The sequence below is a fragment of the Diceros bicornis genome, unplaced genomic scaffold (assembly GCF_020826845.1).
Source record: "Diceros bicornis minor isolate mBicDic1 unplaced genomic scaffold, mDicBic1.mat.cur scaffold_122_ctg1, whole genome shotgun sequence".
Taxonomy (NCBI): Eukaryota; Metazoa; Chordata; class Mammalia; order Perissodactyla; family Rhinocerotidae; genus Diceros; species Diceros bicornis.
The window spans coordinates 300,138-318,333 of record NW_026691042.1 but is presented as its reverse complement, the minus strand read 5'-3'; the positions used below and the strand labels follow the sequence as shown (position 1 = coordinate 318,333).

General features: G+C 40.4%; 1 protein-coding gene across 1 annotated transcript in view; it reads left to right on the top strand.

Annotated features, from left to right (window-relative positions):
• Positions 1–18,196, top strand: part of LOC131402511 (centrosomal protein kizuna-like) — a 66,830-nt gene that overhangs the window by 36,774 nt on the left and 11,860 nt on the right. Inside the window, 5 exon segments of the mRNA XM_058537226.1 lie at positions 2,517–2,664; positions 10,080–10,136; positions 10,763–10,814; positions 10,817–10,921; positions 12,048–12,113. Coding sequence (XP_058393209.1) covers positions 2,517–2,664; positions 10,080–10,136; positions 10,763–10,814; positions 10,817–10,921; positions 12,048–12,113 — 428 coding nt within the window.

Here is an 18,196-nt window from a genome sequence, read left to right as displayed (position 1 = left end):
ATATTTTCTTATGAAAATTCCAAACATACAGAAAAGTAAAAGGAACTGTGTAATGAGCATCCATATACCCACCACCCAGAATCTACCATTGACATTTGATTGCACTCCCATATGTCTGTCTCTTCATATTTCCATCCATCCATCAGTCACAATCTCTTATTTTTATGCATTTCCAAGTAAGTTGCAGACATTAGTACACTGTTTTTTAACTTTTTACTTTGAAATTTTTAAAACATTCACAAAAGCCACTATAATAACATAATGAAGTCCCATGTACCCCTCACCCAGATCCACCAGTTGTCAACATTTTGCTAGTCTTGTTTTATCTTTCCCTCATCCACACTTTTTTCTTTGAGTAGTTTAAGAGAGACAACATATTTTACTTATAAATACTCACAAATACTTATATCTCTAACATATAAGGATATAATACATTACCATTTAACAAGATTCTTTACTTTATCTGATACCTATTTCTTGTGAGTTTGTCTTGATTATCTCAAAAAAGTCATTTTACATTTGCTTTGTTTGTATCAGGATCGAAATGCTATCACCTGTAAACTGCTGGTTCAATCCAGATACATGATTATACTCCAGCCCAGTTATTTTGGCAAGACAACGTCATAGGTGGTGCTTGTACTTCTTCTTTTTTTTTTTTTGTGAGGAAGATCAGCCCTGAGCTAACATCCGATGCCAATCCTCCTCCTTTTTTTTTTTTTTTTTTTGCTGAGGAAGATTGGCCTTGAGCTAACATCCATGCCCATCTTCCTCTACTTTATATGGGATGCCGCCACAGCATGGCTTGACAAGCGGTGCGTTGGTGCACGCTCGGGATCCGAACCTGCGAACCCCAGGCCACCAAAGCGGAGTGCGCGCATTTAACTGCTGCGCCACCGGGCTGCCCCAGTGCTTGTACTTCTTATTACACCCCCTCAGGCCGCATGTGATATCTGGTTGTCATGTTGTTAGGAAGACTGCTCTGTGGGTTTGAACATTGATAGACTGATGCTTCAGTATAAAGTTTACTGTTATGCAGTTTCCACAAAATTATGATCATTTCCTAGATGCATTCATTAATTTGGACTTACAAAATGGTGACTTTTCTAATTTGTTAATTTCTTCTGCATTTATTAGTTGGAAGAACTTTTCCCATCAACTACTTGTTAATTGTAAAATGCATTTTTTGACCACAAAGGCAGGATAAATGCTTGATTCTATCCCTTTACTTACCAATTTTCAGAATATCAAGTTGTTGCCCTAGCAGTCTCCAAAGGTTTGTTTATTTGTTTATATTTTTAATTTTGGTGAAACACACATAACATAAAATTTACCATCTTAACCATTTTTGAGTGTACAGCTCAGTACTGTTAAGTACATTCACATTGTTCTGCAACAGATCTCTAGAACTTTTTCATCTTACAAAACTGAAACTCTGTATCCATTAAATAGCTCTCCATTTCTCCCTCACCCAGCACCTAGCATCACCATTCTGCTTTCTGTTTCTGTGAATGTGACTGCTCTAGGTGTCTTATGTAAGTGGAATCATAAAGTATTTGTCTTTTTGTGACTAGCTTATTTTACTTAGCATAGTGTCCTTAAGATTCATCCATGTTGTAGAATGTGACGGGATTTCCTTCCTTTTTGAGGCTGAATCCAAAGACTTTTTATTATTTTTAAAACTTTTTATTATTTATTTTTTAAATGAACTTGTAGATTTTTATATATTTGCTGTGTTTAAGTCCATTGCACTCATTGTTCTTTTTGGTGCTCAAATTGTCCCATCTTTGGCCAGCAGGAACCCTTTCAAGATGGCCTCTGAGGCCTTTTGACATGACTCAGTAGTCTTTGATAGCTTCCATGCTTTCTGGTATGACAAGGTTTTCCAGGCTCATCTTGTACATTTCCTGCCCCAGAACTAGAACAGGGCATTTCCCTAAGGGAACCTGGTTCCTTTTAGTATCTAAATACCGTAGTCTAGGCAGCAATATAGGCTTCCTTTTAACTCTTTCCTAATAATATCTTAATTTTTAAAAAATTTCATAGTAAGTATATAACAGGAATCAACTGTTGTTGAGATGGAAATGTGATTTGTTTCTCTTAACTACACTTAAGAGGAGGCTGACTATCTGTGCAGTGATTTGAAACCATGGCCGCGCATTAGAATCGCTCTGTGAGCCTTAAAAAATCCAAATGGCTGGACCACACCTCAGGCCAATTTTACTAGACTCTGTAGGGGTGGTATTAGGCACCTGAATTTTGCAAACCTCCCCAGGTAGTTCCAGTATGCAGCCAAAGTTGAGAATGCTCATCTAGCAATGAAATCATAACCAAAATAAAATTAAAAAAGAAATACCAAGACTCTGGAAATTCCCTTAGTCCAGAATATATTAGGTTCTAGACTTTTCTGGATGAACTGTCTTTAACCAACTTGATTAAGGGGCCTTTGAAAATATGGGAATCTCATAAGTAACCCAATACTACAAATTTCTAATGTGTCTCCTATTTCTGTGTTATAGATCTGAACAAGCGTCAGCCTCAGGCTTGTTGAGGGCACAGTTGGGTCAGCACATGGCCACCTTGAAAGAACGTGATAATTCTATCACAGAAGAGGTAGCTAAGAAGTCTGAAGTTTTCCTAGTCAAAAACGTGGACCAGAGGACAGGGGTTAGTAATTTTTATTTTTTTTAATAAGTTTCAAGATGTACAAATTATTCATTTAAGGAAATAGTCATGTTCTTAACAATGGTTAACATATTTGAAAAAAGATTAAATAATAGTGAGGTTTTATGGTTGGTTTTAACTTTCTGCTCTCAGGCCTTTTGCATAGTGTTTTATGTAGGAATCTCAACTCCTTACATAAAGTTGATTCAGGTTTTGGAGCTAACCTAATTAAGCATATCTACCCCAGCATTTTCCAAGGAACTTAGAAGCCTCTTGTAGCATCCTGGTTTTCTTTCTCCACTCCATCGAGACCCGGGAAACAGAGCCGTCTTCTGTGGCTGGTGTGTGGGCTGGTGGGCGAGAAGGTCCAAGGGAGTGGAGCCTTGTTGTGCCGGGTCCAGCCTAGGCTAAGGAGTTTGTGTTTAATTGAGTAGATCTTGAAAAGCCGGTAGAGCTTTTCGAGCGGGGCTATAATAAGATCTCTGCTGCGCCTTGGGGAGTTCTGTCTGCTTGGAGTGGGACTGAGACGGAGAGGAGCGAGCCCTGCTGTGGGTCAGACAAGACAGCAAGGGGCCTGACTCAGGAGCTGGCACAGAGGGGAGTGTGAGCTGCTGAAGAGACAAGGGAACCGATGGAGCAGATTCCCAAGGAAGGCAGGATGGGCTCCCACCCAGGAGCCCAGATTTAGAGCGTTTCCGTCGTAGTCCTTGTCATTCCCTGGAAAAGCCATATGTTCAGAGAGATGGCCTTTCCTTTCCTAAATTTAATGTCTTGTGAACGTGTCTAGTTTCATGTATGGTTTCTCATCCTTATATGTAATATAGGGTTTTCTGGCTTTGATCCTTTTTATTTTTATCATGCACAAAGTTCGAGGATTCTGCATGTGCCCCTCCCGGAGGCGCGGCTTGCCATCTCTGCACTGAAGTGACACACCTGTGTGGCTGTGCGGTCCAGAGCCTCGGCCATCACCCCTCAAGCCTCTCAGAGCACCTTCAGTCCTTCTCAAGCCCCCCTTTCTTTGCCCCTTTGATTAAAAGAGAGTAGAAGTGCTTTTTTAAGCATTTCAAACATACAAACAGAGAGTGATAAAATGAACCCAGGAATCCCATGCCTACCAGCCCAGACTCACATGTGTCGTTACCATTGCACCCTATTTATTTCAGACCTGCTCCTCATCTTCCTTCTCCTCATCTTCCTACCCGTCCTCCTTTTCCCCCTCCCTCTTGGCTTCTCTCTCTCCCCCTTTCACGCACCTTCCCTCCCTTCTTCTGCTCTTTCTCTCCTCTTCTTCTCCCCTCCTTTTCTCCTTCTCCTCCTCTCCCTCCTCTAACCTCCTTCCTCCCCAATTTCTTTCTCCTGAAATAAATTATTATGGAGATACAGCCCCTGTGCGCTTCTCCTCAAGCCCATGCCCCTTTTCAGAGGTAATCTTGTGCTATCCTTCCCACACATATTTTCATTTCACTGCACTTCCTGTGACTCAATAAATAACCTATAGTTTTGTTTTGTTTGAGGTATGATACCACTTGTGTGAATGTTCTTTGAGAAAGAACCATGTTCTTGAGGAAAAACAGAACCTGTGTTTTTTAGATCCGTTCCACACCTATTGATAAATGTAGATCTTTTTTTTTTTTAGGTCAGGAAGGTTAGCCCTGAGCTAACATCTGTTGCCAATCCTCCTCTTTTTACTGAGGAAGATTGGCCCTGGGCTAACATCCATGCCCATCTTCCTCTACTTTATATGTGGGATGCCTGCCACAGTATGGCTTGATGCACCTGCCATGCATCTGTCCACGCCTGGGATCCCAACTTGTGAACCCTGGGCCGCTGAAGCGGAGCAGGGAAACTTAACCACTATGCCACTGGGCTGGCCCAATAAATGTAGATCTTAAGAAGGATTTGTTTTCCGGTTTTGTTGTCCATTTTATCTAGTACCATTTTGTAACAACATTGTATTCCATTCTTGTTCACTCAAGTAGGTCACATTTCAGCCGTGTCAAGGCTGAAATAAGCAGTGGTCTACTGCCCTTTCCTATCTAGTCATCTTTTTTTAAAAAGGTGTTGTTTATATTAGAAAACGTATTCCCAGTTCCAGACAACCAATCCACTCATAATTTTTCAAATAATAACTCCATTATTTTTTTTTTTAAAGGATCTCTCAGTGTTGCTTGGTTTTTGTTTTTGTTTTTTTAATTTTATTTATTTATTTTTTCCCCCAAAGCCCCAGTAGATAGTTGTGTCATAGTTGCACATCCTTCTAGTTGCTGTATGTGGGATGCAGCCTCAGCGTGGCCGGAGAAGCAGTGCGTCGGTGCGCGCCCGGGATCTGAACCCGGGCCGCCAGCAGCGGAGCGCGCGCACCCAACCGCCAAGCCACGGGGCTGGCCCAATAACTCCATTATTAATGAGAAGGGGCTGCCCAATTAATAACTTATGAATCAAGTGCTATTCTGCCTCCCCTCGTAGGTTTTTTGTTCCCTTTTAAATCATCCTGATCTCATCTTAGTGACAATCATAAAAATTACCAATAAATTAATCACAAAATCTGTCCTTAAAAATCGAAGTAAGCAGGCAGTTTCTGAAACTGTTAGGTTGTGACTGAAGAAATGCACAGCCGTAAAGAACAATGTTACCAAAATGACGTGGGCAGGGCAAGCCTTGCAAACTTTAGAACAAAATGCTTTTGTGAGTTCTAGGACTGTTTTGATTTACATGTCATGCTTTTACTATTAGCAAAATCAAGTATCTTTGGTTGTTTCCCTGTATTGAAACAATATACACCTTTAGTAAATAGCATGAGTTACATATTTCTCTGTAGATAAAAATCTTAAAAATAAGAGATTTTCAAAATTTAAGAAAGTTCTACTAAAAATTACTTGGCTAAGAGTCTAATGAAGCTCAGAAATATTTACTTTGATCTCTTGGGTAAATGGCTAAGTAAACAGTCACATGTAAATGATGTTTACCTGTGGGTCCCCTTGCTGTCAGCTAGAGTCAATCCTGTCTCTTGAGTAAATACATCATTAAAGCCGCTGCAACTCGGATTATGTCCCCTTGAGACCAGATAAGATCCACAGCACCCGCATACCCTATTAGGCAATTACATAATTGAGCTGCAGGCTTTTAAATCAGAAAAATTTATAATTACTTGATGTGGGAAAAAAAATGAGTTGGGTGCTTCATTAAAACACAAAGTGACTTAATACTCCTTCTCTCCTAAGTGATGTCTGTTTCCACCCAGGAGAACTTCTCCAGGGAAAGCAGAGTGGCTTACTGGTGGCACTCATAGAGTGCCCCCACCACACATACCAGCAAGACACATGACTAGTCACAGAAATCCCTTCATCTCTCCCTAAGGATCGACTGTTCTCTTGATCTTCTCTCTTGAATACTCATTTGCTGGCTCATATGAATACTTTCCGCTTTCTTTTAATTGCTGCACAGATAAAATCCCCTTCCTATAACTTAGACATACCTTAGGTGATGATGCTTGCATTTCTCTTTAAACATTGAAAAATTACTTCTGGTGTGCAAGAGGAAGGTTCTTGAGGAAAAAGTCAGTTAAATCTGTGTATTAGGGGAAATTGTCATCTACTGTCTACATCCGTGGTTTTTAATTCTCTTGCTTTTCTGTATCTGCATTAATAGCACTGATTTACATATAGAAGGAAATGTAATTTTATTAAATGCTTTCACATTCGCTTTCTGTTTGTATTTGTACCATGCATCGCAGAAATCAGATTCCTTTGGAGCTAGCATGTGTTTTTCTTAAAAAACTAGCAGGAAAAAAAGAAAACCAAACTTGGAATATTAAGGTAAACAAAAAGGAGAAAATAAAATTGCCCGTTGACGTTGTGGTGTATGGTTTTTAATATTTAATATATTGGCAAACATGGGTTGTACTGTTTGTGTCCATAGCTTCTTTTTTTCCCACTTGTCACAAGTGAACTTCCTTTCATACCCATCACATGTTCTTCTACATCATTTCCAACAGCTGTGCAGAAACCCCTGCGTGGATATTCCACTGTCCCTTTAACCAGCCTCTTGTTCAACATTTAAGTTGTTTTTAATTTTTCCTGTAGTAAAAAAATTTCAAAGAACATCTGAGCAATTCAGTTTGTACAAATATCCATGCTATTTCCTTAGAATGAATTCCTAGATGTAGAGTTGTTAGGTCAAAGGGAATGTGTGTCTTTCAGCCTTTTGCTCTGCACTGCCAGATCTCACTCTGGAGGGGTCATCAAAGTCACAAGGAATGGAGGAAAATATATATATATATAATCTGAGCTCTTTATGAAACTGGGTGCTATCAACTTTTTTTTTTGGAGCACCAAATTGAGAAGTGCAAATGACATCCAATTTTTTTGTTCATTTGACCTTTATATTACCATTGAGGTCAAACTTTTCCCCTACCTGTTTGTGAGCCATTTGTGTTTCTTCTTTTATAATTTGCCAGTTCATGTCCTTTGCTCATTTTTCTATTAGGTTAGTAATGTTTTTTCTTGTTGACTCGTAAGAATTGTTTTTATATAAATTCGTACAATTTGTTGCAATATTTTGAGCAGTTTGATTTTTGCCTTTCATTTTTCTTAATGATATTTTGGACACAAAGTCTTTTCCGTTATTATCTTCATCTGTCTATTTATGCATTTGAATATCACAGTTAAGTTTCTGGATATAAATTAAGAGGCAGCCTAGATGACTCTTGGGGTTCTAGACCTAGCAGGAACCGTAACGGACCTTTGAGAAAAATTCTGGTAGAACTGAGCCAGTAATTCTAAGTGTCCTGCTAAGTGTAAATCATAGGACGATTTGTCTTTCTAAGATGTGAAATATGACCATCAGTCATTCTACAAATAGTGTGTGCCTTGGCATTGAATTTCTAAGCCTTTTCTCCTGGCTTCTGGGAAGGCAGAAAAGTGAGGAACTAGTTTGTTCTATTGACTTAGGCTTCAGACTGCTGAGAACAGTGAGACAGTCCCCAGTCTCCCTCCTGGGCTCCAAATGTATGAAATCAAAGAGAGCCTTTATTAGCTAACAGATAAGTTGAAACCCAAGCATAGTCTATTCATAAGCACCATCAGGAGGCCCATGGTAAAACTGTTGTCTGGTGGCATTTTTCAGATAGAGAGCTCCAATTTGCAGAGCCCATTCAGTCCCAGCATGAGCTGTGTAAAGCAGCTTGTTTCCTCTTCTCTGGGCTTTTGTTTCTTTGTAGGTATGGGTTAGTGTTGTCAGTTTCAGACTACAAGCTCCTTCAAATTGGGGGCTTCCTTAGAAATATGCCTGGCTAAAGCATCTGCAAACAGTACATCCTGAGAATGTATTACAGATGTTTTTCCTGACTCTGCAGAAGTTGTTTTTGACTAGAAACCTCTAACCATTCCTTGTCTGAGATTGACTTTTGTTTCTGTCCCTGCTTATCATTATTACCTGCTTATTAGGGATTTATATTGTGGGTTCCCTTATGAATGACCCATTGGGCAGATCTGCTGCTCTCTTTGTTGGCTCTGTGGTCCAGTAAAGTGAAGCCAACCATTCTCATGTAATTTGACCATCCATCAAAATCCTTATAAAATAAAAGACTCATCTTTGAGAAATTATCTCTAGGATTATCTTAAAAGATGAGTCCTTTTATAAACATCTCTATCAAAAAAGTAAGAGAAATCCTAGAGATAAGAGTATTGAGTAGTGAAGATAAATGGGATAAAATATATGAAATAAATGAAAACCTGCAGTATGCCCACTACTTTATTTACCTCACCATGGTAAAAAAAAAAAAAAAAGAGGGCAGAGTGTAGAACTAGTAGCAGTGGTGGTATTCTTATCAAGCATACAAGGACTTATTAGAAAGACATTTGCAGGATTATTATAGCATTTTATTCTGTGTTCTTTTGAAACCCAGTTGGAACCCAGCTAAAGCAAAAGAGGGTCTTAATATGAAAGGGGTGCACAAAACAGTGAGATAAATTGTGTGTCATCATTGAGGGCCCAGTTACAAGTAATCTGAGTCATTGACAATCCAAAACAGTTTCCATTATCTGCAAATTCTACAGTAAAAAGTGTAGAAAGTCCTTTAACAATTTTATTCTTAAAATAGGTGTTAAAACAGTGGCTATTATGAAGTCATGCCAAGAAATTATTAGTTACAGCTATTGCATAAGGTAATACGACGAAGAAATGCATATTTGAGGCTCTCTCAGAATGTTTGAATTATTTTAGGAAAAGAAAATTATAACTTTCACTTCAGAATTTGGGTCAGTTCTTTTTGTTCATATTCTAAAATGCTTTTCATAGATCCAGGATGATTGGGCACACAAAATAGGAGCTTTTCTCTCTGTGGAAACAGACAGACTAGAGCAGGAGAGGTGGAGATCTGGAAATGAGACAGGCCACAGTGGTCCAGCTTGCGTACTGACAACTGAGAGATGGCAGATCAAGGAGGTGACACTCTTCTTCACACCTGTCTTCCTGGACAGATTCTGGAAGCAGATGTAGTACAGTGGTCCATGTAGGCAGCTGGAATTGAGGCATTATGGCAGCCAGTGATGGGAACCAGCCCTGGCCTGAGCTTCGAGGGCAGGACTCTACACCTGAACCCCAGTGTGCAGAAACAGGGATACAATGCAGGTCATCCCAACAGAGAATTATCACAACTCGAGTAAAAGTCAGGGACTACTTTATGTAAATAGAGGAAGAGCTCCTGGTTACTAGAACTGGACCACAGACAGGTGCTGGCTACAAGGCTAACTTGACACCAAGTCCTTCGGCCGAGGAGACTAGAATTCCTTAAATCCCCTGAAATCAGCTGCTCCGGCCCCTAGGATAGGCCGTGGATCCAGGTGGCCAGCTGGTCCAGGGGAGGGCAGAGGGCAGGAGCCTTGCAGGGATATCAAGGCCGATGGCAGTGGCCTTGTATGTTCAAAGCCAAACTTACAAGGCAAGATCTTCCATATTCTGCCTCTGTGATTCTTCCTGTCAGGGCATCTTCATGAGGAGAGATGATTAATCTTCCCCCTTGTTCACTAGAGAATTATGTTGTTACCCCTTCGCTCTCAAACTAAAGATGACCTATGAGGCTTTGTCCAGTTTTGCTCTTCATATTAACTTGTAGAGTCTCGTGTCCATTCTACAGGTTGAGTTGGACATTTCCTTGTATTTACTACTGTTGCCAGAGACCAGGGAAAGGTCAGCACCACCACCGCGATTTCCTCTCCCAGCTGCCTGGGCAAATCACCACTTCCAAGTAGGAAATGAGAGAGAAACACACTCTGGCAGTGGGACAATGTCATCATTGGTTGTTTAACTCTTGTTACCAGTACAGTTTTATTTCTTGGGGGAAGAGTGTTGACCTAGAAATTAAGAGACATGGGTATTTACCTGTCCTGTTAATTTTTACTTTTTCTCTGCCTCTCAAGTTGGCTGTGATAAAATCTGTGCCCACCTCCCTGCCCAGGACACATGAGGCGATATGGGTAAGACAGTTTGGTGCCCTTTGAAAACAGATAGGCAGTGTGGCTAGTAAGTTTCCTGAGCTCCCCAGCAGACTTAGCAGCAAAGTGCAGAGTGCGTTTATCCTTGATTGACAATTATGCTTTAAAATAAGGGCAATTCTCTTTTTGCTTAGTGTCTCCTTCTCAGCCACCAAGTTTTTCTACAGTCTTCTCATTTGGGGGAAGTTCAGGGGTCATTTCTGGAAGGATGGGGATACTGCAAGGTCACATTTTTCCAGATCTCTTTCTCAATCCAAACCAACAGCATTCATGCAATGAGAGAGTCGATCTTGGATAAACCAGCCCAGGTTCACAAGAGTGGTCACATTTCACATACGTACTTCACAAGTAGAACACTTCAGCATGACATAAGATTCAGGCCACAAAAAAATGTATTATTACAAGTGTAAGTTGTTGTAAAGAATTAAATTATGCTGCAAAATAATCAGATGTTATTTTATCTTGAAGACATTTTAATTTCAGTTAAATGTCAGGAAGCAAATTAAATCCAAAGTAAAGCTTAACCTAAAGTTATGTCTGAAGGCTGGGTCTTTGAGACCAACGGGAATGTGGCTAGAGTTTATTTTTATTTCTTTTAAACACTGTAGGCAGCAGCGTTATTGAAAAAAGCCCCTACAGAAGAGTGTGACGATAGTTCGGCCGTTCTGAATCATCTTGCAGCTTGCCATCTATTCTGAATGACAGTAGTGGAATAAAGGAAGCGAAACCCACTCTATGGCTCAACAGTGTTCTTACAAGGGAACAAGGTAACTGTTGTTAAAGGGTCTGTCCACAGCAAAAACGCATTCAGAGTCAACGCAAACACCCTTTCTCAAGGTGTACCTATAAAATAAAGCAGACTCAAGAACACTTCTAATTTTAATATGTATAATATGTTATTTGTTTTATACCACCTTCCAATAAATATATGTTTTCATTTAGTCTAACAGGAATAGGAAACCTAATTGTAGATCTGCTGTCCTGCTGAATTTCCAATAAAATAAGTTTTTATAAATTGAAATCTTAACAGAACTAACAGCACTTGGCAGTAGATAATTATTATCATCCCACAAAGATGAAGATGATTCTATGAAAATGAGTCCATCAAGTACTTCACATAGAGTACTGTGATGTTTTTGATATCACTTAATAGAATTTACTCATAATTGGTAAACATTCTTTTTAATTATATTAGAACCTTTTACAAGTTTAAACAGATGATCAAGAATCAGAGTTTATGCCCCCCAAAACTTAATAACCAATTTTTAGTATCCAGAAATTGTGATGATTATTTTTTTTTAAAGATTTTATTTATTTATTTTCTTCCCCCCAAAGCCCCAGTAGATAGTTGTCTGTCATAGCTGCACATCCTTCTAGTTGCTGTATGTGGGACGCGGCCTCAGCATGGCCGGAGAAGCGGTGCGTCGGTGCGCGCCCAGAATCCGAACCCGGGCCGCCAGCAGCGGAGCGCGCGCACTTAACCGCTAAGCCACCAGGCCGGCCCGAAAATTGTGATTATTTTAACGTTATTGTTAAGACATGCCAATAAACCGCTATAATGTATTCCCAGGAGAGCTATGAGTTGCTCAGGATATTCAGAAGTTAATACACATGCACAGGATTTGAGGCTCGCTTGTTTTAAGCCCCAGTCAAATTTGGTAGATGTCAGGCTAAATCATTTTGCATGAAAGCAACATAGAGATACCTTAGTTTTAGAATAGGTTTCTTTTTAGGAACAGTACTATTTCAGACAAGAAATAAACTAAGCAAAGAAAGGAGGTGGGGAAGCAGTGAAAATAAAAGGAATGGCAGTTAAGAAAAAAAAAAAGCAAAGGCCTATTCCGTAAATATAACCTTGAAATACACTTTTATTATCGTGTGTTTGATTTTTAGACGTTTCAAGTGGCTGCGGAGACGAGAGCAAGGAAGAGAGCATGGCAGCAAAGATTCCAATCACAGGTAAAGTTATGGTTGCCTAAGAGTTTCAAACACAGGATTCAACCTTGTTTTATAATCAGAACATTCTAGGTTAGTGGTGTGTGGACTCTGCTAAGAGCAAGTATATTCAACTACTACGTGCTGGAGGGGACGATTAATTGTAAGAGCATGACATGTGCGCTTACATTAACATAAACTGAGGTGGAAAATAACCATGCCTATTGAATTCTTCAGATCATGTTACACAGTTACACGTGTGAGCACCCCATCACATAGCCTTTCAGCACCTGCGTCTGTGTGACAAGGTCAGTCTCCATGGGGAACACCAGTCATTGTGTGGCCAACTACAGCTGTTTCTGATTTTACTCTTTTCTTTCCTGTGATAATTGAATGTGTCTCATTAAAATAAGAGCAGGAAAAAAAAAAATGCCAGACAAGAAGCTTGCTTGTGCCTCAGTTACAAAGCCCATGTGATAATTTAAAAATTTTAGCAGTAACGTTTCATCAAGACCTATTAAGATTTCTGCACATGTATTACGCTTGTTTAGCTGGAATCTGAATATCATTACGTTTTTAGTTTTAGAATATCAACAGCAGCAATGAGTATTCTGAACAGAGTTCTATTTGTCATACATCTAAATTTACTAGGATCTCATTTTGTAAAGTGGTACACTACTTCATTATAAATTCAAAGGTCTGACTTTAAATATTTATACAAGTAACCGCACCACTGCAGTGCGGTACTGAGGCACGCATCTGCACATGTGGTCGTTTTGTTGTTTATAAGCGGAAAAGAATGGCTTTCTTTTATGACAATACAATTCATAGCCTGATGATTAATTTTTTAAACTCATGTTTCTGTGATGAACTCTGGTTTTGAAAAAAGAGTTTATAGTAGAGCAATTATTGTATATATTCTGCATCAGATAATATTTCATTCCGAAATACAGAGGTTTTCTTTTCTTTTAAACATTTTCCCAGTGATATGTTTATTGCATTTTTATTCTTCATTTTGAGAAAACTCTGGTAGCGTTCCCTCTTTATTTTTTTGTTAGTAGAAGTGTAGATGATCCCAAATTGCAGATAATCAAGAAGTCATTTGGAGACTTTTCTCTTGCATTTACCTTTGAATGCAGAAGTATCTAATGACCTCTGAATTTATTTCAGTTAAAATTATAAAGACTTATTGGAGAGAAACCAGGAAGTGATCTCGTTGCCCATTCTTGCTTCTCTTTTCAGTATTCTTTCCAGTCATTCCTTGCTGTGAGCAGATGACTGCCCTCAAAATTAGTGCAAACGTTATTTTCTCATAGACTTTCTTTATAAGAGAAGAGACAGTCAAGTACTGGAGTTTCAAATCTTTCTTTTTTTCTTGCAGAAAGAGGTGTGATGTGCCTAGAAATAATAAGGGCTATTTACCATTAAGATTTTTAAAGAAATTTTAATTCCAACAACCTGCCATCAGTCAATTAATAGTTGGCAGTTTTAAAAAAATGCTTTGTGGGGCCAGCTCGGTGGCGTAGTGGTTAAGTTTGCACGCTCTGCTTTGACGGCCCGGGGTTCATGGGTTCAGATCCTGGGCGCGGACCTACACCCTGCTCATCAAGCCATGCTATGGAGGCATCCTACATACAAAATAGAGGAAGATTGAGAAAGATGTTAGCTCAGAGACAATCTTCCTCAAACAAAAAGAGGAATATTGGCAACAGATGTTAGCTCAGGGCCAATCTTCCTCACCAAAAAAAAAAGAAAAGAAATAAAGAAAAAAATGCTTTGTGCCTGTTGCATGCCAAAGTTTTAGACATATAAAATAACTTGGGAGATATAAAAATAAACTTTCAAAGCCATTTACTTTGAGCATTTCCATTCTGTCCTCGCCACCATACTCTCTTTCTTCTTTGCTCCCCACCCACGGGACTTCCCATGAAATTAATGTTTGAGGGCCTCATGTGCCTTGACTCTTTAATGCTGTTGTCATGTCTGTCATTGAAACTACTTTGATCTCTAAGTTCTTTTTTCCCCAGTTTTTTAAATTGAGATATAATTGACATATAACATTGTATTAGTTTAATCTCTAAGTTCTTGACCATTATCTCTTTATTAAATCTTTGTGTCTTTGGCATAATTATTTGGAGATTTGGCCTTGGTAGAGTAAAGCAGGTATATAGTTTGATTTAAGATAGAGTCTGGGGCCAGCCCGGTGGCGCAAGTGGTTAAGTATGCGCGCTCCGCTGTGGCAGCCCAGGGTTCTCAGGTTCAGATCCCGGGAGTGTACCGATGCACTGCTTGTCAAGCCATGCTGTGGCAGCATCCCATATAAAGTAGAGGAAGATGGGCACGGATGTTAGCTCAGGGCCAATCTTCCTCAGCAAAAAAAAGAGGAGGATTGGCATGGGATGTTAGCTCAGGGCTGAGCTTCCTCACAAAGAAAAAAAAAAGGGATAGACTCTGCCTCCCCCTTTATAATAGTTTTATTGAGACTTTCCTGTTTTATGGGCTGCATTCCTTCTAGAATATTCCAAAGAAAAGGAATATTCCAGAGGCTGTTCTCAGGGTTGAGGGGATGTTGCAATTGAGCCTGGGCTTTGGCATCAGCCGTCAGTGTCAGCATTTTACTCCCTGCTCTATTTCTCCACCTCTCTGAGCCTCTGTACTGGGAAGGCAGACATACCACCTGGCAAGATGGTCTTAAAGTTTACATGAGATCGTGTGTGTGCAAGTGCCAGGCGTGTACTAGACACTCAATACATGTAAGCTGCGATTCATAATAATAATATTCATGTGAATGTTAGTAGTAGTATTGATCTTCTGCACTGGCCCCACAGTCCCCAGTTTTTCAAGCCAATGCCATCTAGTTAAAAGGAATCTCACAAAGCAAACTCAAAGAGGAAAAGAAGCAGGGGGCTGGGGGTGCAGTGCCATAGAAAGCATAATCCTGAGACGAGTCTTGGAAAGGCATCTGAACACCACCTCCTGAATTGCGGTAGCCACTTGGGACCAAGACTCGCCCAAGCCCTGTGCTGCCATAATTCCTCCTAGACAGTGCTTCCCAGTGGTACCGCTAAATTAGTTTCTGCAAGAAATTTCCGCTTAAGAACTCAATTGATGATTTGAATCCAGAAGGATATTTACCCCATCAAAAAGGAATCTTGAGGAGAGTTGCATGATATTTTTGGAACTTCTAATTAGTCCCGTGGAGAAACCCTTAGAGAAGAATCACAACAACGTGGTGCAGTGGCTCCTGGGGATCTCACTGGTCAAGGCCCAGCATCTCTGCCTGTGAGTGACTATATGCCATAACTCTTACAGGCTCACAGGTGAGGGCATTGCAGGGCACATGGTTCCCAGGCGACAGTCCTCCCCTGCTGTGCCGCCTCACCGTGTGGATGGGCGGATGCAGCGTTTCCCCAAGCGTGTTCTGTGCAGGCTCCACCCCGAAAATGCTTCAGGGAATACACATTCTCTGACCAAATCCCGCATAATCGCTCTCTCCCTCTGCAACATGCACAGTGCAGGGAGCACGTTGAAAACTTTTAGACTTTCAGTAAATGACCCATTTAAAGGTGGGAACTTAAAGTTTCAAATAATTATCTTCTATTTGAAAATGGAATCCTTCCTATGAACAGCCAACAGAATTAATATTCTGTGGAACGTGTTTTGGGAAATATACACAGATATACACAGAATGTTTTTTAAAACCTTGAGTCTAATGAGGGCACCAGTATTCTTAATACACTAAAATTATCGTCAACATTTTCCCATGAGTCCTTTTTGTGGGAATCTCCCTTGTGGATGAGATTGCTTTATAATGAAGCTTTGGCTACTTTAGTGTAACTAAACCCAGTTGATGTTATGATTGAAAGTTATTTGTTAAAGCTGCTTTCTGAATTGATGTATTGACGACCAGCATGTTCCAGTAGTGAGTTTGGACAGTCCAGAAGTGCTCTTCTTTAGTGTGTGTCCTTCTGCGTGACTATTTGCTTTACAGCCGTCTCAGAGGAGATGTAGTAGAGAAAGACACCGAAGTGAACCCAGGCAGGCACCAGGAGTTTGGGCAGAATGGAGGGGAAGCTCTGAAGTTAGACTACTTTCAGAATGATGAGGGCCCTGGGGAAGTTTAACCTGAGAAGGGTACAAAAGCTATCTTTAAATATTTGCGAGGCCTCCACGTACAAGACAGAACGTTGATCAAGCGTAATTTTAGATTCTAACTCAGGGGGCTCTGTGTGTGAGTGGTGCAGGGAAAGAATTCACAGCTCAGTAATGGAAGAACTTTCTAGCTCTTCTTTGAGGCAAAACCAAGCTGAGTGTCTTCCAGGTATAAGATTCTGTGCTGGGTGCTTGAACCATGGCAGGAACCTACTCTCTAGAGGGACACTGTGGAAAGAATTCTTGTTTCTGGAACTGACATTCCTTCTAATGCTAAGAGACTGTGATTCTCATTCCATATGAAAGAAATCAAATGTGCCAATATTCTCATTTCTTTATTTCCCTTTCTTATTTGCTTATCACTTCCAAATATAGGTCTCCGTGGCAGAGGGGCTCATCCTTAAAGAGTTTGCTGTCACTCTGAAGGCATCTGCTTTGTTAATCATTTGCAGAGTGTTGGTTTCATAAGTTGAGCTCCTGCAGTCTGTGCTAAGATTTACATAGAAACCCTCCCGTACACAGACCCACACACACAACCAGAATAAGTATTCCCACAGCCTGTATGATCTGTTGTTGTTAACACAATCTACCCCTTTTATTAGTCTGGTTGTTCACACTGAAGAATTAAGGTAGAAATGAAAGAATAATTTTGATGTCTATGAATGTGTGGTTTTCTCCCTATAATAGATAGTATATCATTTGCATGTATATTACACCTTTACTTTGGCTAAGTCCTGGGAATAAGACTGGGTCCTTGCCCCTCCTAAGTCTTCATCATCTCTGATCCTCACAACAGTCCTGTGGGGTAAACATTAGGGACCCATTCTACAGTCAGTCCAACAGAAACTTAGGAAGGTTGAGTCCTGCTCAAGGCCATATAGCTAGTGTGTTGGATCTTGAATCGAACTCAAACTTCAGGATTTAATCCCTGAACTCCTTCTGTTCCACCAGCCTGCTGCTTTCGTTTTACGAGAGGCGACTGCATCAAGGTGTCTGGATTAATTAAACATCAGTGTATATCATCACAAAAGATGAGCTCCACAAGGATGCTTTGCGAGTGACGATGAGCGAAGCTATACCTTTCCTTCCTCTTGTGTTAGGCCTAGAGAGGTGGGCACTTGCAAGGATTTCCGAGTATGGATTTTGCCAAGAGGTGTGTGTGCCCTTTATAAAGCGGGGCGAGCCTGAGAACACGCGCAGGACTAGAATACTCAGGCCAGTGCTTCCCTGGAACACTTAGACCAGGATTAAAGCCATGCTTGTCTAGACTATGAGAGAAAATCTCATCTGAACTACTTATACCCCCAAGTGAAATTTCCCACGTTGGCAATTTTATTTGTATTCATACTGAGTTTACCTCTGAGAGTGAAGTGAGTTTTAGTTTTAGCAAGTGACACAGGTTATGCTAAATGTCATAGAAACCCATCACCTGACACGGTATCTGGCACACAACACAGTGGGCACTCAGTTTGTCAAACGAATGAGTAAAAACGAGTTGGAATCCAAAGATTAAGGAGTTTCCTTAAATGCTTGTTGATTCAGGCCAGAACGCTGTCTCTTTCACTCAGTCACTCTACCAATGCTTTCCCCACCCCACGTGCCCATCCTGGCAAAACTCATCTCCTTAAGCTCCATGTGAAAAGGGCTCTCAGCTTTTATCTGAAGAGGATTAAGCCTCTAAGAATGTCCATTCAGCCTCTCATTCTTTTGACTCCTATTCTCTCGGTCAAGCTGTGTTGAAAGTGGTTGCCTGACAGTGCCATTTCTCACTGATATTCTTTGGCAAGCTGAAATATTCAATGTCATACTAAGGTATGTCCATTTAGAAGCTGTGAGGGAGGTCAGCCACTTGGGGTTCTGGGCAGTGCTTCTCAAAACGTTATTGCTTGAGTTTTACATCAAATTGGAAAAGGCTGGGAACATACAATAGCCAGGTTGTCATTGGTGACTGGATT